This window comes from Ranitomeya imitator, chromosome 1, assembly GCF_032444005.1.
Source record: "Ranitomeya imitator isolate aRanImi1 chromosome 1, aRanImi1.pri, whole genome shotgun sequence".
Classification (NCBI taxonomy): Eukaryota; Metazoa; Chordata; class Amphibia; order Anura; family Dendrobatidae; genus Ranitomeya; species Ranitomeya imitator.
Window position 1 is genome coordinate 249,718,483 of NC_091282.1, and position 23,206 is coordinate 249,741,688.

General features: G+C 47.1%; 1 protein-coding gene and 1 long non-coding RNA gene across 2 annotated transcripts in view; both read left to right on the top strand.

Moving 5' to 3' along the window:
* The window catches only part of LOC138667149 (uncharacterized), a 93,927-nt gene that overhangs the window by 34,341 nt on the left and 36,380 nt on the right, over window positions 1-23,206 (top strand). The window lies entirely within an intron of this gene.
* The window catches only part of LOC138667129 (calcium release-activated calcium channel protein 1-like), a 32,177-nt gene continuing 29,680 nt past the window's right edge, over window positions 20,710-23,206 (top strand). Inside the window, exon 1 of the mRNA XM_069755442.1 lies at window positions 20,710-21,127. Within this exon, the coding sequence (XP_069611543.1) occupies window positions 20,897-21,127 (231 nt within the window). The 5' untranslated portion in view covers window positions 20,710-20,896. The remainder of the gene's footprint in view (window positions 21,128-23,206) is intronic.

The window sequence follows — 23,206 nt, forward strand, 5'->3', positions numbered from 1 at the left end:
AGAGCCAGCAAATTTTTTTCTGCCTGATCTACTGAATTAGGCTCATCGTACAGCAATCCAAGCGCCAGGAAAAACGCATCGATATCACTCAATGCAGGATCTCCTGACGCAAGAGAAAATGCCCAGTCCTGAGGGTCGCCACGCAAAAAAGAAATGACGATCCTAACCTGTTGCGCTGGGTCACCAGAGGAGCGAGGTTTCAAAGCCAGAAACAGTTTACAATTATTCTTGAAACTCAGAAATTGAGTTCTATCTCCAAAAAACAAATCTGGAATAGGAATTCTCGGTTCTAACAAAGAATTCTGAACCACAAAATTTTGAATATCTTGAACTCTTGCTGTGAGCTGATCTACACATGAAGACAGACCTTTAATGTCCATTGTAACACCTGTGTCCTGAACCACCCAAATGTCTAGGGGAAAAAAAAGACAAATCACAGTGCAAAGGAAAAAAAAATGGTCTCAGAACTTCTTTTTTCCCTCTATTGAGAATCATTAGTACTTTTGGGCTTCCTGTACTGTTATGATAGGCAATTCAGTAACACAATGTACATAGCGATCAGAGCACATACAGTGATCTGACAATAACCCAAAATAATAGAACAAGCTCTGAGACGTGGAAACTCTGTAGACCGCAATTCCTGATCCTCTCCAAACACAACTAGAGGCAGCTGTGGATTGCGCCTAACGCTCCCTATGCAACTCGGCACAGCCTGAGAAACTAACTAGCCTGAAGATAGAAAAATAAGCCTACCTTGCCTCAGAGAAATACCCCAAAGGAAAAGGCAGCCCCCACATATAATGACTGTGAGTAAGATGAAAAGACAAACGTAGGGATGAAATAGATTCAGCAAAGTGAGGCCCGATATTCTAGACAGAACGAGGATAGGAAAGATAACTTTGCGGTCTACACAAAACCCTAAAGAAAACCACGCAAAGGGGGCAAAAAGACCCTCCGTACCGAACTAACGGCACGGAGGTACACCCTTTGCGTCCCAGAGCTTCCAGCAAAACAAATAGACAAGCTGGACAGAAAAAATAGCAACAAATAGCAAAGAAGCACTTAGCTATGCAGAGCAGCAGGCCACAGGAATGATCCAGAGAAACACAAGTCCAACACTGGAACATTGACAGGAAGCATGGATCAAAGCATCAGGTGGAGTTAAGTAGAGAAGCAGCTAACGACCTCACCAGATCACCTGAGGGAGGAAACTCAGAAGCTGCAGTACCACTTTCCTCCACAAACGGAAGCTCCCAGAGAGAATCAGCCGAAGTACCACTTGTGACCACAGGAGTGAACTCTGCCACAGAATTCACAACAGGGGACATCACTGTATAGTGACAGAACGCTGATCTGACACTTTGCAGAGCACTGTGTCAAATCAGCGATCTGACATGCAGGGCTGCAGGCTTACCAGCACTTGCTCTGAGCAGGCGCTTGGTAAGCCACCTCCCTGCAGGACCCGGAAGTAGCCCCGCAGCCATTTTGGATCTGGGGCCTACAGGGAGGAGGCGCTCGGTACAAGGTGAGCACATTGCCTTGTACCGATCGTCTCAGGGAAGCCCGCAGGGAGCTCCCTCCCTGCGCGATACTTCCCTATGCCCCCAGAACACTGTGATCATGTTTGATCGCAGTGTGCCGGGGGTTAATGTGTCGGGGGTGGTCCATGACGGCTCCTCTCACATAGTGCCGGATGTCAGCTGCGATAGTCAGCTGACACCCGGCCGCGATTGGCCGTGCTCCCCCCGTGAGCACGGCCGATCGCATATGACGTACTATCCCGTCACTGGGAATTAAGTCCCATGTCACCTCAACGGGATAGTACGTCATATGAAATTAAGGGAAAATGTGAAGCTCTGAGTGTGTCATCATCAGATATTGAGACATCAGACAGTGAAAGGAGCGAGTCCTTTAGGAACACAGGTGGTAATAATACAAGCTCAGCCTTCAGGCCCCGTAGAGATAGATGAGGAAGGACAGGGAAGAAGAGATATGCTCCATCAAGAGGTGGAATGGGTCATCAAACATCTTTTTCGGGTCATTATGCCACATCTGGATCATCAGTTGCGTCCTCCTCTTCTACTTTTTTAGAGAAGCGAGCATTCCCCTATCAACTAAGGGAGCGATTAGGGTCTCCTCGCCACTAAAGGGCAAAAATGAAGACACACACAGTCAGAAAACAGGATTTAGCACAAGAGGCCACTCTAGCTAAAATAGGAAAAGATAGGACAGAGTTCTGTGCGGTCAGTATTAAAACCCTTCCAAAAATATCCACAGCAGATTATACAAAAAATTCCTCCATCTAACTAAAGACGTGGAACGTATATCTGCAACTCCAGAGACTACTAAACTCAGAGCAGGAATACAATAAAAAAAACAAGCACACAGCTTGTGTGCCATAGAAAAAGAAACAGACACTTATCTTTGCTGAATTGGCAGATAAGCAGGAGAAGCCAGACAGAGATCCAACACTTCCCAAGAAACATTGACAACTGGCAAGGACTAATGAGTCCTGCAAACCTAAATACCCCAGTCAGAATTGCAATCAGCAGATACACCTGTCCAGGACTGCAGCCCAGAGACAACTGCATTACCACCTACAACCACCGGAGGGAGCCCAAAAGCAGAATTCACAACAGGATCCGCAGCAGTTTCCCATGACTTTACAGTACAATGTAGACCTATGGGAAACGAAATCCGCAGTGCACATGCTGCAGAAAAAAAACACGCGGAAATGCAGTGTTTTATTTTCCGCAGCATGTCAATTCTTTGTGCGGAATCCGCAGCGTTTTTACACCTGCTCCAATAGAACACTGCAGATGTAAAACCGCAGTAGAATCCGCAATAGAAACCGCGATAAATCTGCAGGAAAAAACGCAGCGGTTTTGCACTGCGGATTTATCAAATCCGCTGCGAAAAAATCCGCAGAGGAGCTTTCTACGTGTGCACATACCCTTAAACCAGGAACTGGTACTTTTGGCAGTGTGGACAGGTGCCAAGTCCTGCTGGAGAATTAAATTTCCATCTCCAAAAAGCTTGTCGACAGTGGGAAGCATGAAGGGCTCTAAAATTTCCTGGTAGACAGCTGCGCCAACTTTCGTCTTGATTAAAAACAGTAGACCTACACCAGCAGATGACATGGCTCCCGAAACCATCATTGATTGATGCACGCTTGAAATTGTTCCAGAAAATTAAGTATTTTTCCCAGAAAATTATTGCAATTACACATGTTTTGTTATACACCTTTATTTCCTTTGTGTGTATTGGATCAACACAAATAAAAACCAAGAAAAAAGGAAATTGGACATTATTTCACACAAATCCCCCAAAATGGACCAAAAAAAAAATTGATGGCACCCTCAACTTAATATTTGGTTGCACACCTTTTGGAATAAATAAGGCTACGTTCACACTAGCGTTGCGCGCCGCTGCGTCGGCGACGCAACGCACGACGCACACAAATACGCGGCAAAACGCACGCAAAAATGCTGCGTTTTGCGACACGTGCGTCGTTTTTTTACGAAAATCGGACGCAAGAAAAATTCAACTTGTTGCGTTTTCTTGGTCCGACGCTAGCGTCAAAAAAGACGCACGTGTCGGAAAACGCAACACACAAAAACGCATGCATCCCCCATGTTAAACATAGGGGCGCATGACGCGTGCGTTGCCGCTGCGTCGCCCGACGCTAGCGCGACGCACACTAGCCGAACGCTAGTGTGAACGTAGCCTAAGTGCAATCACCTCCTATAACCATCAACAAGCTTCTTACACCTCTCAACTGTAATTTTGGACCACTCTTTTGAAAACTGCTCCAGTTCTCTCATACTTGAAGGGTGCTGTAACAACTCTGCTGGCATCACGGCATGACCTCACATCTCTCACACAATCTTACCCACTGTTTCATGCCAGCTCCATGTTCTGTGTCTCTGCTCTGTGCATGCTTCATGGCTATGTGTATAGGGGGCCAGCGCCTGAACTCTCTGGTTCTTATAGGAATCAGGTGCATCTGTCTAATCAGTTCCTGACCAATTACCAAGAGGCCTCCTGTATATAGTGCAGCTCCACCCTGTGGTCTGGGCCTGTGCAACTTACTCCCTCAGTCAGTTCTTAGCTGCTGAGGTGCCAGGTCCTGTCTCGGTTACTCTCTCTTGTCTGCCCCCAGGGGGCGTTGTACCCTGGTCTGTGTCCTGTGTAGCCACCCAGTGGGGCTTAGTACCCTGGTCTCTGTCTTGTGTAGCCACCCAGCGGGGCTTCTGTTATGAACTGGTGGTTTAGGAGCAACACGGGACGAGCTCTGAAGGAGGTGGTACCTGTACTGACCGCAGTCCCTAAGCTCAACACAACACTAGAAGTAGCCGTGGGATGCTCCTGTCACTCCCTAGGCACCTAGTCACAGCCTGAGAATTAACTACCCCTAAAGATAGAAACAGGAAAACGTTCTTGCCTCAGAGAAAATCCCCAAAGGATAGATAGCCCCCCTCAAGTAATGACTGTGAGTGGAGAGGGAAAAGACATACGTAGAATGAAACCAGGATGTAGCACAGGAGGCCAGTCTAGCTAGATAGATAGGACAGGACGGAATACTGTGCGGTCAGTATTAAAAAACTACAAAAATCCACACAGAGTTTACAAAAATCTTCACACCTGACTAAAGGTGTGGAGGGTAAATCTGCTTCCCAGAGCTTCCAGCTTAACAGAAAATCCAAGCTGGACAAAACATAGAATGCACAGAACGGATAAGTCCACAACATGTGGACAGAAAAGAGCAAAGAAAGGACTTATCTTTGCTGAACTGGACAGGATATTAGGGAAATCCAAGAGAGATGTGAATCCAACCAGGAACCATTGACAAGTGGCACAAGCGGAAGGAAAGAGCCAGGCTAAATAGCCGAGCAGAAAAGACAATCAGTGGAAGCAGCTGCTGACTGCTAAATCCAAGGAGCAGCCATTCCACTTAAAACCACTGGAGGGAGCCCAAGAGCAGAACTCACAAAAGTGCCACTTACAACCACCGGAGGGAGCCCAAGAGCGGAATCCACAACAGGCTTCGTACCCTGGCTTGTGTCTATGTCTCTGTGTCTTTTCTCGTTCCTGACTCTGTCTTAGTCTAGTCCACTATCTGTTTATATCTGTCTTGGTTTGCCTTTTCTGCTGTGCATTCTGTGTCTTGCTTTGCTCCACTTTCGGCTGTGCTCTCTGTGACCTTGCTTTGCTCCTGGCTCCGCACTCTGTGGCTCTGCTCCTTGCGGTTCTACCTGGCTCCGCTCTTTGCGGTTCTACCTGGCTCCACTCTTTGTGGTTCTACCTGGCTCCGCCTCCAGCGTCTCCGCTCTTGGCTCCGCCTCCAGCGTCTCCGCTCTTGGCTCCGTCTCTAGTGTCTCCGCTCTTGGCTCCGCCTCCAGCATCTCCGCTCTTGGCTCCGCCTCCAGCGTCTCCGCTCGCGGCTCCGCCTCTTGCGGCTCCGTCCTTGGCTCTGCCTTCTCCTTCTCTTCTCTTAGTTCCACCTTCTACTCGTACTCAGCCTCCTGCATTTCTGTTCTTGGTTCTAGCTCTTGTGCTTTCGCTCTGCATCCGCTCTTGCGGTCTTTCTCTACTTGTTACTTAGTCCTCCTGTCTGAACAGGTTCCTACCTGTTTCACATACCTGCCTGCAGACCCGTCCCTACCGGTTCTTCCTTTGTTCCAGCCGTACCCGCCTGCCTACCAGAGAGCCAGCCGTGTCCGCCTGCCCACCAGTGTCTCTGTTGTACCCATCTGCCTGCCTGTGTCCCAGCCGTGACAGCCGTGCCCGCTCCATTCCTTAGTTGGATCAGCAGCCACAGCCAGACATCACCCTGGAGTGGTACCTGGTAGCTTCCTATTGCACAAGTCTGACCTCACCATCAGAGGCTCCAGCGAACACCTAGGAAGCTACTTAGTTACGCCCCTTCCAGGGAAGTTTGGTCTGTGGTCCAGTGGGGCAGGTGCCTTCTCCCAACAACAATTTTAAGATCTCTCCACAGGTGTCCAATGGGATTTAGGTCCAGAGTCATTGCTGCCACTATCCAGCGATTTGTTTCCATCCATTTTTGGGTGCTTCTTGAAGTATGTTTGGGGTCATTGTCCTGCTACAAGACCCATGACCTAGGATGCAAACCCAGCTTTCTGACAGTGGGCTTCAGGTTTCATGATGCCTTGTACACAGTCAAGGTACCCAGTTCCAGAGGCAGTAAAACAACCTCAAAACATCTTTAAACCTGCATCATATTTTTGACTGTAGGTACCTTGTTCTTTTCTCTGTATGCCTCATTCCATTTTCAGTAAACAGTAGAATGATGTGTTTTACCAAAAAGCTCTATATTTCGGTCTCATCTATTCACAACACACTTCCCCATACATTTTGGTAAACTGCAGTCTAGATTTCTCATGTCTCTGTGTCAACAGTGGGGACCTCCTGCAGGCTTAGGGTCAATCAGTGTCATCACAAACTATCCATTGACTTTTGAATGAAATGAACCGCTATGGCAGGCGATCCAGGAGGACCCCACTGCTGACACAGAAACATAAAAAAACTAGACTGGAGTTTGCCAAAATGTATGTGTGTAAGCCTAAATCCTTCTGTAAAAGCGTTTTGTGGACAAATGAGACAAAGATTTAGGTTTTTGGTAAAGTACATCATTCTACTGTTTATTCTACTGAAAATGGAATGAAGCCTACAAATAAAAGAACATAGTACCTTATAGTCAAATATGGTGGAGGTTCAAATATGTTTTGGGTTGTAATTACCAAAGGAATTTGGGTGGCAATGTAGTTCCCAGTGGCAGAAAGTGTGACAAGTGTATCATGTCCTTCTAGGAGATCTGGCATTAGGCGCTCATTAAGTAATGTCAATCACAGGTCTTCCATGTGGTTTGTTTTGTTGCTCCTATTAAATGGACTTTGTTTCCTTTGGCACTGAAGAGGTTAACCCCTTCATGACCCAGCCTATTTTGACCTTAAAGACCTGGCCGTTTTTTGCAATTCTGACCAGTGTCCCTGTATGAAATAATAACTCAGGAACGCTTCAACGAATCCTAGCGGTTCTGAGATTGTTTTTTCGTGACATATTGGGCTTCATGTTAGTGGTAAATTTAGGTCGATAATTTTTGTGTTTATTTGTGAAAAAAATGGAAATTTGGCTAAAATTTTGCAATTTTGAAGTTTTAACGAGAGAGTTATGTGACACAAAATAGTTAATAAATAACATTACCCACATGTCTACTTTACATCAGCACAATTTTGAAACCAAATTTTTTTTTTTGCTAGGAAGTTATAAGGGTTAAAATTTGACCAGCGATTTCTCATTTTTACAGCAAAATTTACAAAACCATTTTTTTTAGGGACCACCTCACATTTGAAGTCAGTTTGAGGGGTCTGTATGGCTGAAAATACCCAAAAGTGACACCATTCTAAAAACTGCACCCCTCAAGGTACTCAAAACCACATTCAAGAAGTTTATTAACCCTTCAGGTGCTTCACAGCAGCAGAAGCAACATGGAAGGAAAAAATGAACATTTAACTTTTTAGTCACAAAAATGATGTTTTAGCAACAATTTTTTTTTATTTTCCCAAGGGTAAAAAAAGAAACTGGACAACAAAAGTTATTTTACAATTTGTCCTGAGTACACCGATACCCCATATGTGGGGGGGGGGGGAACCACTGTTTGGGCGCACAAAAGGGCTCAGAAGGGAAGGAGCGCCATTTGACTTTTTCAATGAAAAATTGGCTCCAATCTTTAGCGGACACCATGTCGCGTTTGGAGAGCCCCTGTGTGCCTAAACATTGGAGCTCCCCCACAATTGACCACATTTTAGAAACTAGACCCCCCAAGGAGCTTATCTAGATGCATAGTGAGCACGTTGAACCCCCAGGTGCTTCACAAATTGATCCGTAAAAATGAAAAAGTACTTTTTTTGCACAAAAAATTTATTTTAGCCTCAATTTTTTCATTTTCACATGGGTAACAGGATAAAATGGATCATAAAATGTATTGGGCAATTTCTCCTGAGTACACTGATACCTCATATGTGGGGGTAAACCACTGTTTGGGAACACGGCAGGGCTCGGAATGGAAGGAGCGCCATTTGACATTATGAATGAAAAATTAGCTCCAATCGTTAGCTGACACCATGTCGCATTTGGAGAGCCCCTGTGTGCCTAAACATTGGAGCTACCCCACATGTGACCCCATTTTGGAAACTAGACCTCCCAAGGAACTAATCTAGATGTGCGGTGACCACTTTAAACCCTCAAGTGCTTCACAGAAGTTTATAACGCAGAGCCGTGAAAATAAAAAATCTTTTTTCTTTCCTCAAAAATTATTTTTTAGCCAACAATTTTTTATTTTCACAAGAGTAACAGGAGAAATTGGAAAAGTTGTTGTCCAGTTTGTCCTGAGTACGCTGATACCCCATATGTGGGGGGGAACCACTGTTTGGGCACACATCGGGTCTCGGAAGGGAAGTAGTGACTTTTGAAATGCAGACTTTGATGGAATGGTCTGCGGGTGTCACATTGCGTTTGCAGAGCCCCTGATGTGACTAAACAGTAGAAACCCCCCACAAATGACCACATTTTGGAAACTAGACCCCCCAAGGAACTTATCTAGATATGTGGTGAGCACTTTAAACCCCCAAGTGCTTCACAGAAGTTTACAACGCAGAGCCGTGAAAATAAAAAATCATTTTTCTTTCCTCAAAAATTATGTTTTAGCAAGCAATTTTTTATTTTCACAAGGGTAACAGGAGAAATTGGACCCCAATAATTGTTGTCCAGTTTGTCCTGAGTATGCTGGTACCCCATATGTGGGGGTGAACCACTGTTTGGGCACACGTAGGGGCTCGGAAGGGAGGGAGCACCATTTGACTTTTTGAATGCAAGATTGACTGGAATCAATGGTGGCGCCATGTTGCGTTTGGAGGCCCCTGATGTGCCTTAACAGTGGAAACCCCTCAATTCTACCTCCAACACTAACCCCAACACACCCCTAACCCTAATGCCAACTGTAGCCATAACCCTAATCACAACCCTAACCCCAACACACCCCTAACCACAACCCTAACCCCAACACACCCCTAACCCTAATCCCAACCCTAATCCTAATCCTAATCCGAACCCTAACCCCAACACACCCCTAACCCTAACCACAGCCTAATCTTAACCCTATTTCCAACCCTAGCCCTAATTCCAACCCTAACCCTAAGGCTATGTGCCCACATTGCGGATTCATGTGAGATTTTTCCGCACCATTTTTGAAAAATCCGCAGGTAAAAGGCACTGCATTTTACCTGCGGATTTACCGCGGATTTCCAGTGTTTTTTGTGCAGATTTCATCTGTGGATTCCTATTGAGGAACAGGTGTAAACCGCTGCGGAATCTGCACAAAGAATTGAAATGCTGCGGAAAATACAACACAGCGTTTCCGCGCTGTATTTTCCGCACCATGGGCACAGCGGATTTGGTTTTCCATAGGTTTACATGGTACTGTAAACCTGATGGAAAAGTGCTACGAATCCGCAGCGGCCAATCCGCTGCGGATCCGCAGCCAAATCCGCTGCAGATCCGCAGCCAAATCCGCACCGTCTGCACATAGCCTAATTCTAACCCTAACCCTAGTTCTAACCCTAATTCTAGCCGTAACCCTAACCCTAAGGCCAGGTTCATACTGCGCTAGCAGCAGCCCGTTCAGCACATACGCTAACGGGCTGCTGCTAGCGCAAGTGCCGATGTTTGCATCGCGCTAGCGCAGATAGAGCATCTGCTAGCTCTATCTGCGCTATCAGTGACGGACCCGGAAACGCTGCAGCCCGCGTCTCCGGGTCCGTCACTCAATGACGGCACATCCCTAGAGCACGCCCATTGTGGCCGTGCGCTAGTGATGCGTCCGACATTGCTGTCAATGGCAGCCGTAACGGACTACGTTACACCGCGTTTATGCCGCGGTGTAACGTAGTCCGTCTAACGGACTGCTTAGATGCAGTGTGAACCAACCCTAACCCTAACCTTAGTGGGGCAAAGAGAAAAAAAAAATTCTTTATTTTATTATTGTCCCTATCTATGGGGGTGATAAAGGGGGGGGTTTATTATTTTTTTATTTTCATTGCTGTGATAGGTTCTATCACAGCGATCAAAATGTACCTGTAACGAATCTGCCGCGCCGGCAGATTCGGCGGGTGAACAAAAGACGTGCGCACTGCTCAGTCTGAGCTTCCTGTTTCACCTCCCTTCGGTTTAAGAACGTGTACTACCACTACGGACCAGGGGTGCTCATACAGAAAAAAAGCTAATCCACATGAATCCATAGAAGAAAAGAGAGAGCACTCACCGTCCGTGTGTTCAAGTTCGGTCTTTATTAAAGTGGCTTACGATAAAAAACAGAGCATGGCAGGGAGATGCAGTGTCCCTCCACTGCATCTCCCTGCCATGCTCTGTTTTTTATCGTAAGCCACTTTAATAAAGACCGGACTTGAACACACGGACGGTGAGTGCTCTCTCTTTTCTTCTATGGATTCGGCGGGCGCACTGCGCATGCGCCCGCCATTTTGGAAGATGGCGGCGCCCATCGAACACGCGGACGGAGACCGGGAGGGACACAGGTCAGTAAGTATGAGGGGGGGTGATCGGACAGTGGGGGGGAGCGGACAGCGGGGAGAGCGGACAGGAGGACGGAGGGGAGCGGGGAACACTAAATGACCTGACGGAGGACCGGAAGGGAGGTGATCGGTGGTGGTGGGTGGGGGGCAGATCGCGATCTCCAGCCATGGCTGATGCTATTGCAGCATCGGCCATGGCTGGATTGTAATATTTCACCAATTTTCATTGGTGAAATATTACTATCGCTCTGATTGAAAGTGAAAGTGAAACGTCACTTTCAACAGCCAATCAGATCGTAGCCATGGGGGGGTGAAGCCACCCCCCCTGGGCTAAAGTACAACTCCCCCTGTGCCTGCAGGCCGGGTGAAATTATAGTTAACCCTTTCACCCGGCCTGCAGGAGCACAATCCGACCATGACGCATATGCTGCGTCATAGGTCGGATTGGCACAGGTTTTTATGACGCATACGGTGCGTCAAAGGTCGGGAAGGGGTTAAAGACTCTTTGTATGCTGGTTAGAGACATGCAGTTCCATCTCACAGTTGCTCCTGACCTGCTCATTTTCTCTGTCTATAACACCTAGCCAGACTTTCTCATCCACGCCTGTGAAAGTTTACTTCCTGGCTTGATGGAGTTGGTCAGCTGAAATTGTAGTTTGTAGTTGCTGCTGGAGATTGTTGTATGCTGTTTTTGGATGTATGATTTCTCCATTGTTCAATTCCCACTTGGTTTGTAAATTTCTATCCTTCCCTTTATGCCTCTCAACATCTTGGTGATTGTTTTTGTATGTAAGTTGCTTTTTGTTATCCCTGTTTGTCTTACGTGTATATACACTAACATATTTCTCCCAGGCCTCCTGGGGGCGGGGACAGCTTAGGACATTAACAGGAGCATAGTAACATCGGAGTCTAGGGCCTCTCTACCTTAAAGAGTACCCCCGGGACAGAGATAGTTATAGTTCCACAGACAGTTTGAGTCCCCTCTTCCTAACCGAATACAATCACATCGTGACATTTGCACAGGCCTTATATTTTTTGGTCTTGACATGGATTCCGTTGCTTACCTTGCAAGACAGCTGCAAGGTTTGTCTTGTGAGCTACCAGGCCTACGGTCTAAGGTTTATTTCACACCAGACAGCTGGACCGGAACCTAAAGTGGCTCTCCCAGATTTCCGGGATCAGGACACATTTGTTGCTTTCTGAAAAGCCTTTAAGTTCTATTTCAGGCCTCGTCCACGGTCATCTGGGAGTGAGGCACAGATAATAATAAATAATAATCTTTATTTTTATATAGCGCTAACATATTCCGCAGCGCTTTACATTTTTGCACACATTATCATCACTGTCCCTGATGGGGCTCACAATCTAAATTCCCTATCAGTATGTCTTTGGAATGTGGGAGGAAACCGGAGTGCCCGGAGGAAACCCACGCAAACACAGAGAGAACATACAAACTCTTTGCAGATGTTGACCTTGGTGGGGTTTGAACCCAGGACTCCAGCGCTGCAAGGCTGCAGTGCTATCCACTGAGCCACCGTGCCGCCCCAGGGGATTGTTGTCTCCCTCCTTGAAGGAGACTTTCAATCCTGGGCCTTCTTGCTCCCATCCGACTCATTGTCACTCTAGTCGGTGGATGGATTTTTTTGGGGTTCTTGGCCTCGTTTATGATGACCCAGCCCAAATCTCCCTTACAGAATCTAAACTATGTGAGATCAAGCAGGGAGACCAACCAGTAGAGGAATTTTGCTCAAAATTCTGTAGATGAACCACTGACCCAGTGGAATGACACTGCCCTTAGAAGTTAGTTTTGCCGGGGTCTGTCTGAATGGTTAAAAGACACATTGGCGCTGTATGAAACTCCAGCGTCATTATAGGCCACCATGACTCTTGCCATATGTATAGACAGATGGGATAGAGCTGTAGTGACGTCACTGCCTGTAGTACTTCCTAGGACTGAAGTTCTCTCCATGTGCTCTGAAGAACCAATGCAATTAGAGGGCTTCTCCTCGTTATGGGTCCCTTGCAGTTCGAAGCAAAATGGGGGTGTGCTTTACAGTGGCAAAAACGGTCATTTTTATTGGGGTTTACCCATCTATACATAAGCACCAGAAACCGTCGGAAAACTTCTGACCCCAGGTTGTGTGAAGGATTACAACCTGGCCATATACAGTTAGGGCCAGAAATATTTGGACAGTGACACAATTTTCGCGAGTTGGGCTCTGCATGCCACCACATTGGATTTTAAATGAAACCTCTACAACAGAATTCAAGTGCAGATTGTAACGTTTAATTTGAAGGGTTGAACAAAAATATCTGATAGAAAATGTAGGAATTGTACACATTTCTTTACAAACACTCCACATTTTAGGAGGTCAAAAGTAATTGGACAAATAAACATAACCCAAACAAAATATTTTTATTTTCAATATTTTGTTGCAAATCCTTTGGAGGCAATCACTGCCTTAAGTCTGGAACCCATGGACATCACCAAATGCTGGGTTTCCTCCTTCTTAATGCTTTGCCAGGCCTTTACAGCCTCAGCCTTCAGGTCTTGCTTGTTTGTGGGTCTTTCCGTCTTAAGTCTGGATTTGAGCAAGTGAAATGCATGCTCAATTGGGTTTAGATCTGGAGATTGACTTGGCCATTGCAGAATGTTCCACTTTTTGGCACTCATGAACTCCTGGGTAGCTTTGGCTGTATGCTTGAGGTCATTGTCCATCTGTACTATGAAGCGCCGTCCAATCAACTTTGCAGCATTTGGCTGAATCTGGGCTGAAAGTATATCCCGGTACACTTCAGAATTCATCCGGCTACTCTTGTCTGCTCTTATGTCATCAATAAACACAAGTGACCCAGTGCCATTGAAAGCCATACATGCCCATGCCATCACGTTGCCTCCACCATGTTTTACAGAGGATGTGGTGTGCCTTGGATCATGTGCCGTTCCCTTTCTTCTCCAAACTTTTTTCTTCCCATCATTCTGGTACAGGTTGATCTTTGTCTCATCTGTCCATAGAATACTTTTCCAGAACTAAGCTGGCTTCTTGAGGTGTTTTTCTGCAAATTTAACTCTGGCCTGTCTATTTTTGGTATTGATGAATGGTTTGCATCTAGATGTGAACCCTTTGTATTTACTGTCATGGAGTCTTCTCTTTACTGTTGACTTAGAGACAGATACACCTACTTCACTGAGAGTGTTCTGGACTTCAGTTGATGTTGTGAACGGGTTCTTCTTCACCAAATTAAGTATGCGGCGATCATCCACCACTGTTGTCATCCGTGGACGCCCAGGCCTTTTTGAGTTCCCAAGCTCACCAGTCAATTCCTTTTTTCTCAGAATGTACCCAACTGTTGATTTTGCTACTCCAAGCATGTCTGCTATCTCTCTGATGGATTTTTTCTTTTTTTTTCAGCCTCAGGATGTTCTGCTTCACCTCAATTGAGAGTTCCTTTGACCGCATGTTGTCTGCTCACAGCAACAGCTTCCAAATGCAAAACCACACACCTGGAATCCACCCCTGACCTTTTAACTACTTAATTGATTACAGGTTAACGAGGGAGACGCCTTCAGAGTTAATTGCAGCCCTTAGAGTCCATTGTCCAATTACTTTTGGTCCCTTGAAAAAGAGGACGCTATGCATTACAGAGCTATGATTCCTAAACCCTTTCTCCGATTTGGATGTGGAAACTATCATATTGCAGCTGGGAGTGTGCACTTTCAGCCCATATTACATATATAATTGTATTTCTGGACATCTTTTTGTAAACAGCTAAAATAACAAAACTTGTGTCACTGTCCAAATATTTCTGGCCCTAACTGTATATCACCTACACAGGTGTGTCTCATTTTATCCTACGTTCAGAAGTGGTTATAGGTATGGAAACTGAGATAATATCTGTCCTACTGGATAATGGTGCAGGAGCCAATATGGTGGATGCTCAGTTACCTCAGATCCATGGTCTCACCTGTAGTAAGCTGGCGAAGTCCATTCCCATATTTATGATAGAATCTGCACCTCTTGGTCAGGGAAGCTTTATGCAAATAGCACATAAAGTCAATCTTCGGGTAGGGGCTCTTCACAGGGAGCTCCTTTCTTGTTACCTTATGGAAGGCCTTCCTTCTTTTGTATTGGGTCTTCCCTGGTTGACTATGCATAATCCGGTCATAGACTGGCAATAATAATTGCCTAGGTACTGTTATCTCTAATGTCTAAAGTAAAACATTTAAACCTTTCCTGTCTGATTTTGAGAGGGTGTTCTCTGAAAAGGGGTGTCAAGAACTGCCTTCCCATTGAGCATATGATTGTCCAGTGATCTTGATTCCAGTTGCAAAGTTGCCCATGACCATTTTATATAATATGTTAGGTCCTGAGAGGCAGGCCATGAAAGACTATATCTCTGAGAGTCTTGCAAAGGGACATATTAGACCAGTGGTCCCCAACTCCGGGCCTCGAGGGCTGCCAACAGTGCAGGTTTTCAGGATTTCCTTAGTATTGCACAGGGGTTGGAATCATCACCTGTGCAGATGATCACATTACCACCGATGCAATACTAAAAAAATCCTGAAAACCTGCACTGTTGGCGGCCCTCGAGGCCTGGAGTTGGGGACCCCTGTATTAGACCCTCATATTTGCCTGTACCAGCTGTGTTTTTCTTAGTTAAAAAGAAAGATTGGTGCCTGCGCCAATGTTTAGACTTTCGTGAGTTAAACCAGATTACTATCGGGACCCATATACCCTCCCACTCATTTCTGATTTGTTCAATCAGATTATTGGGGCAAAATGTTTCTCCAAGTTGGATCTCAGGGGAGCCTATAACCAGATTAGGATTAAGAAAGAGGATGAGTGGAAGACGGCTTTTAACACTCTGGAAGGACACTATAAAAATCTTGTCATGCCTTTTGATTTGACTTGTGCTCCTGTCGTGCTCCAACATTTTATTAATGACATCTTCCATCACCTTATGGGTAGATTTGTAGTAGTGTATCTTGACAATATTTTGATCTACTTGCCCAATCTCAAGTCTCATCAAGTACATATCAGGCAGGTGCTACAGATTCTACAGGATAATAAACTGTATGCCAAGTTGGAGAACTGTGTATTCGACATACAAGAAGTTCAGTTCTTAGGTTTTATAGTGTCAGCTGCAGGTTTCCGAATGGATCCTGATAAGGTCCGACCGGTCCTGGAATGGAACCTCCCAGAAAATCTGAAACCATTACAACGCTTTTTGGGGTTTGCAAACTATTATTGGAAAATTATCTGAAACTTCACGTCTATTGTCAAAGCCCTTACTGACATGACTGGGAAAGGTACGGACTTCTCAAGGTGGCCCGACTGTGCTCGGCAGGCATTTTCTTCTTTGAAGAGATATTTTTCCACTGCATCAGTACTCATGCAACCCAATGCTTCTCAAACATTTATTGTCGACATTGATGCTTCGGAGGTGGGAGTCAGGGCTGCATTGTGTCATGGGTTATCCCCTAGTAAATAGCATCCATGTGCCTTCTTCTCTAAAAACTTGCAATCGGGAGAAAGAAACTATGATATCGGCAATGAGGAATTTTGACCATTAAGTTGGTATTTGAGGAATGGCATCATTTTTTTGAATAGAGCTTTTCACCCGGTCACAGTCATAACTGATCATAAAAACTTGATGTACCTAGAATATGCTAAACGTCTGAATCCCAGGCAAGCTAGATAGCCTTTGTTTTTCACCACCAATTTTGTGGTCACTTACCGTCCTGGGATTAAGAACGTCAAAGAAGATGCTTTGCCTGAGGGCAGGAATTCTTATGATGCTATCACTATTTTACAAAACGAGGTGGTCGTCTCCGCAGTGTGTTCTGAACTTGAAGGTTAGGTATTGAAGGCTCAGGGAGACACAGCTGCTGGTCCTTCAGGGAAATTGTACATCTTGTGAGGGGTTTATACACGTATCTGCTTCCTCAAGTAGACACAGAAATACTGCGGTGGTAAAACACCTGCTGGAACCTGTCCCCCCCCAGGCCTTTGTAACTAAAAGAGCCATCTTGTGCAGCACTAATGCTGCATTCTGACAAGGTGGCTCTTTTAGTTTTTGTTGCTGTAATCGCTGAAATAATCGTTTATGAAGTTTGCCCTTCATACCTTGAAATCATCTTGGGGTAGGTCTTTCCCCCCTAATCCAGACGCACCACAGCCGCCACTCATGGCCTCTGGGCGCCGCCTCCTCAGCGTTATTCAATTGTCCCGGCGCCTGCGCTGTCATATTAGGCCCTGGGCATGCGCAGTTAGCACTGCTCGCCCACTGACATCACTTGATGTCTTGCTTACTGTGCCTGACGCTGCACAGTAGGAAAGAGGTGGAGGAAGATGAGGGAGAGTTGCAGATAAGTACTGCGCATGCCCAAGAATCCCAGCCCCGCAGTGTGAATAAATCAGAAGAGACTGCGGGGCGGGATCTCGGCCCGCGCGTGCACGCAGGCGCAGTAAGCAAGATATCAAGTGATGTCAGTGGACGGACAGCGCTAACTGCACATGCCCAAGGCCTAATATGACAGCGCAGGCGCCGGGACAATTGAATAAAGCTGAGGCGGTGCCAGACGCGCAGAGGCCATGAGTGACGGCTGTGGTGCGTCTGGATTAGGGGGAAAGACCTGCCCCAGGACAATTTCAAGGTATGAAGGACAAATTTCATAAACGATTATTTCAGCGGTTACAGCAACAAGAACTAAAAGAGCCACCTTGTCAGAATGCAGCATTAGTGCTGCACAAGATGGCTCTTTCAGTTACAAACGCCTGGGGAGGGGGGGAAGTGACAGGTTCCCGGTAAAGTCCGCATAGGACAAGGCAGGTTTCAAAAAACAAAAAAAAGTTAAACAGAGTCCTTTCTCTGCATGGTTCAACCTGCAGGCAACACACACTGTCCTCAGCTCCTCCTTGGAGCTACATGGGAGTACCTCCTCTCCCAAGAAACACCAAGCCACTGATTGTCATGGCCACGTTTTTACCGTAACACCTATGTGAAGGTCACATGACCATGACATCACACAGGTCCTGTCAGGACTCTGCATGTGAAGATACGGTGGACCTCCGCCCACCCGCTCTATGAAGAACCACTAAAACCAACCCATAACATAGGTTCCTATTAACCCTCTCAGCACTAAGCATGCTGGAGGCAAAAACACTCTGGTTTTACATCACTGACCGCAGTATGCGAAGTGACACATATCTCCCTTCACATACTATGCCAGTGACTCTGTCACATATTACCCCCACCCAAAGCCAGGGGTTTTGGCACCTTCAGATACTAAACAAGGAAATCAAGTGAGAGTATCCGCATTGCCATGTAACTTCCCTGGCCTATGCTCTATGTGGAACGTGAAGTTTTAAATCTATGACCTAGCAGGTAATATTTCAGTGTGTCTGCGGCCCACTTTATGGCTAAGCACTCTTTCTCCACTATTGCATAGTTCTTTTCGCAAGATGAGAGTTTCCGGCTCATGTATAGGATGGGATGCTCTTCTCCATTGATTTCCTGTGACCGCATGGCTCCCAACCCAACCTCTGAAGCATCGGTCTGGACCACAAATTCCTTGATAAAGTCTGGTGCGACCAGAACCAGATGCTTGCACAGAGCCCGCTTCAGTTCTTGAAACACCATCTCTGTGTCAGGAGTCCAATTCACCATTGTTGACTTGGTGCCCACAAGGAGATCTGTTAATGGTGTGGCAATTATGGCAAAGTTTGGGATAAAATGCCGGTAATACCCCACAATCCCAAGAAACGCCCTCACTTTCTTCTTGGAGAATGGTTGCGGCCACTCCTGAATTGCCCCTATTTTATTCATCTGGGGCTTGATTTGGCCTCTCCCAACTATGTAGCCTAAGTACCTGACCTCTTTCTTCCCTGTGGCACACTTCTCGATATTTATGGTGAATCACGCTTTCCTCAATGCTTCAAGGATCGCCTGTACCTTGGGAAGGTGCAAACTCCTGTCAAGGCTAAAGATGACAATGTCATCCAAGTAGGCTGCAGCATATTTCCTATGTGGAGCCAAGATTCGATCCATCGCCCTTTGGAAGGTAGCCGGGGCCCCCTGCAGTCTGAAGTACATCCTGGAATACTGAAAACACCTATCCAGCATTGAGAAGGCAGTCTTCTCCTTGGCGCTCTGCGACATGGGGATCTGCCAATACCCCTTCGTCAGGTTAGGGGTTGTCAAGTACCTTGCGGGTCCCAGTCGCTCAATGAGTTCATCCATGTGGGGCACTGGGTACGCGTCAAAACGGGACACCTCATTGAGCGTGCGGTAGTCTTTACAAAACCGCCATTCGCCATTAGGTTTTGGAATGAGGACGATGGGTCTTGACCAGCCACTTTATTATTCCTCTATCACTCCGAGGTCCAGCATTTCTCTTCACTTCCTTGGAGATTATCTCCCGGCGGGCTTTGGGGATTCTGTAGGGTTTGAGGTTTACCCAACACAGGTACAAAAATACCAATGAGACAACCGCTCATAGCCTCCCAATACATGGAGGGGGTGGTTGCTTTGTATATTATTGCACAATAGAGGCTTGTATGGGGCGCTGTTCACATACAGGTGATGCACAGCATCCAGGTTAACAGCCTATTAGTGACGCCCATACTATTCGATCAGGCGGGCTTCCCAGCGCTATCCACATGCATCCCATGTGAAAAGACACCACAGTTTACAAAACAAACTGGGTCCAACTGCACCCTGAAAGATAAAGTGCAGAAAATACATATACAAATATGTGAGGTATTAGTCGATATTTTTGCCAAGATATGCAAGCTCGCAACCTGCGTCAAGGGTCCTCACGCTTGCGAGTTTTAACACTAAGGACTATATGGTGCCCATAATACTGTATGGAGGACTATGTGGTGCCCATAATACTGTATGAAGGACTATGTGGTGCCCATAATACTGTTTGGATGACAATGTGATGACCATAATGCTGTATGGAGGACTATGTGGTGACCATAATACTGAATGGAGGACTATGTGATAAGGATAATACTGTATTAAGGACTATGTGGTGCCCATAATACTATATGGAGGACTATGTGGTGCACATAATTCTGTATAGAGGACTATGTGGTGACCATAATATGGTATGGATGACTATGTGGTGACCATAATACTGTATGAAGGACTATGTGATGCCCATAATACTGGATGGAGGACAATGTGGTGCCCATAATACTGGATGGAGGACAATGTGGTGCCCATAATACTGGATGGAGGACAATGTGGTGCCCATAATACTGGATGGAGGACAATGTGGTGACCATAATACTGCATGGAGGACTATGTGATGCCCAAAATATTGTATAGAGGACTCTCTAAGAGGAAAATGACTTTGTAAGGGCTACAAAGTCGTGGGATATGCTCAAGTCCCATCAAATATTAAAGTGATTTGTGTGTATGTATGTGTGTGTGTGTGTGTGTGTGGGGGGGGGGGGGGGGGGGGGGGGGGGGGTCAAACACAACCTCCGCTATGGGGCACCATTATTTCTACTTATGCACCTGCTCCTGTTTAAATAGGATATGTGCTCATTCCCCTGTAATCTACATATACTGTATACCATGCTCAATGCCCACCTAACAAGCACAGGGAATATAATCTACAGTAAATTATATTTTATTCCTTTTATTCATTCTTTTTAGTACATTCCTGAGGGCACTTTGGTAGACGTCTGGCCCAAGAGCTTTGTGCGCCAACATACCCTGCAATCTGCATACTGAGCACTTTGTCTTATTTTGATTGACAGCCCACATGCAGCACTGCCTGCACCCACTCATAGGTGCACTGATGCCCTCTCATTTGCATGTGAAATAACATTTTTTTATTTTTCCTTTCTGGTAACTAAACCACTAAAACCTACACTACATCTTTTTTTTGGTGGCTGAGTCCCTGCCATACCTGTAGCTGCGGTTTACTTATCGTTTTTGGGGCGACAGACAGAACAAATCTAAAGACTAGGCAGCCATTATTCCTCCAGCCAGCAGGGGGCGGTCAAGGACCAAAGCAATGATTGATCTCTGCAGACTAGTGTGAAGTTCACGCACGCCTCTGCTGGTTGGCGGAAGTAACGACCACAATGTAGCTGGTTGGCAGAAGTAAGGCGACAATTCGCTGTGAGTCAGACTTGGGCACACGGCGGGTGACGCCCTCTCTGGCACAGGCCTGTGCTGCTAGCAGTAGCTCTCCCTAGGAGGCCCGCTCGTTCCCCGGTGTGTACCATGAGGCGGGTGGGCGAGCTCTACTAGGCTGGGGGCAAATGTTACCGGCGTGCAGTCCAGCAGCACAGAGATCCCGCCCGCGGCCCCAGCAGCAGGAGGTGAAGGAGGAGGAGTTGTCCTACCCGGAGTGGATTAGCCGGAGCTACGTGGAGCTCATGAGTCTGAACGAGCACTCGATGCAGGCGCTGTCCTGGAGGAAGCTCTACCTGAGCCGGGCCAAGCTCAAGGCCTCCAGCCGCACCTCGGCGCTGCTGTCCGGATTCGCCATGGTAAGAGGAGCCGCTGCCTCTGCTCAAGGTTACCCCTGTATGGAGGAGCCTGTACGGCAGCCCCGGGTGTCAGCAGTCCATAATAACACTTAGGAGAATCAATGGCCTGAGAGGTGACATGTGGAGCGGCCTGGCCTCACTTGTAGAGCTGCCTGGAGGTGACAGGAGGAGCAGCCTGGTCTCACTTGTAGAGCTGCCTGGTGGTGACAGGAGGAGCAGCCTGGTCTCACTTGTAGATCTGCCTGGTGGTGACAGGAGGAGCAGCCTGGTCTCACTTGTAGAGCTGCCTGGTGGTGACAGGAGGAGCAGCCTGGTCTCACTTGTAGAGCTGCCTGGTGGTGACAGGAGGAGCAGCCTGGTCTCACTTGTAGAGCTGCCTGGTGGTGACAGGAGGAGCAGCCTGGTCTCACTTGTAGATCTGCCTGGTGGTGACAGGAGGAGCAGCCTGGTCTCACTTGTAGAGCTGCCTGGTGGTGACAGGAGGAGCAGCCTGGTCTCACTTGTAGAGCTGCCTGGTGGTGACAGGAGGAGCAGCCTGGTCTCACTTGTAGATCTGCCTGGTGGTGACAGGAGGAGCAGCCTGGTCTCACTTGTAGAGCTGCCTGGTGGTGACAGGAGGAGCAGCCTGGTCTCACTTGTAGAGCTGCCTGGTGGTGACAGGAGGAGCAGCCTGGTCTCACTTGTAGAGCTGCCTGGTGGTGACAGGAGGAGCAGCCTGGTCTCACTTGTAGAGCTGCCTGGTGGTGACAGGAGGAGCAGCCTGGTCTCACTTGTAGATCTGCCTGGTGGTGACAGGAGGAGCAGCCTGGTCTCACTTGTAGAGCTGCCTGGTGGTGACAGGAGGAGCAGCCTGGTCTCACTTGTAGAGCTGCCTGGTGGTGACAGGAGGAGCAGCCTGGTCTCACTTGTAGAGCTGCCTGGTGGTGACAGGAGGAGCAGCCTGGTCTCACTTGTAGAGCTGCCTGGTGGTGACAGGAGGAGCAGCCTGGTCTCACTTGTAGAGCTGCTTGGTGGTGACAGGAGGAGCAGCCTGGTCTCACTTGTAGAGCTGCCTGGTGGTGACAGGAGGAGCAGCCTGGTCTCACTTGTAGAACTTGCCTGGTGGTGACAGGAGGAGCAGCCTGGTCTCACTTGTAGAGCTTTCCTAGTGGTGACAGGAGGGGCAGTTTGCACTGATACTTCCAGTTCCTTCACTTCTGCTCCAGTTACCCCTGGCATACAGGTGGCATGACTGCTCGTCACTAGTAGGTTATGGTTTTATAGCACGTTACTATGATGGCTGTCTGTATATTACCCTTATATTCTTAATTTCCCATAACGTTAAAATAGTTGCCTTTCGGTGAAGGCTGTTTTTTTTTGTTTTGTTTTGGTTTTTTTTGTGGTTTTTTTTTTTGTACTAAAGTCTGCCTTTGGGTTTGGTTAAAAAATGTTGCACCTTCTATTGCTGACTACAGAATGAATTGGCTGAGAATCTGTCAGTAGCTGGTTCTAAGGGTACCGTCACACAGTGGCATTTTGATCGCTACAACGGCACGATTTGTGACGTTCCAGCGATATATCCGTGACGTTCCAGCGATCTCGCTGTGTCTGACACGTTCCTGCGATCAGGGACCCCGCTGAGAATCGTACGTCGTAGCAGATCGTTTGAAACTTTCTTTCGTCGTCTAGTGTCCCGCTGTGGCGGCATGATCGCATGGTGTGACAAAGGTGTGCACGATATTGTATACGATGTGCGCATAGTAACCAACAGATTCTACATCGCACATACGTCATGAAATTATCGCTCCAGTGTCGTACATTGCAAAGTGTGACAGCAGTCTATGACGCTGGAGCGATATTGTTACGATGCTGGAGCGTCACGGATCGTGCCGTCGTAGCGATCAAAATGCCACTGTGTGACGGTACCCTTACAGTCTGATTAGAGTCTAAAGGTACTGTCACACTAGACGATATCGCTAGCGATCCGTGACGTTGCAGCGTCCTCGCTAGCGATATCGTCCAGTGTGACAGGCAGCAGCGATCAGGCCCCTGCTGGGAGATCGCTGGTCGGGGAAGAAAGTCCAGAACTTTATTTCGTCG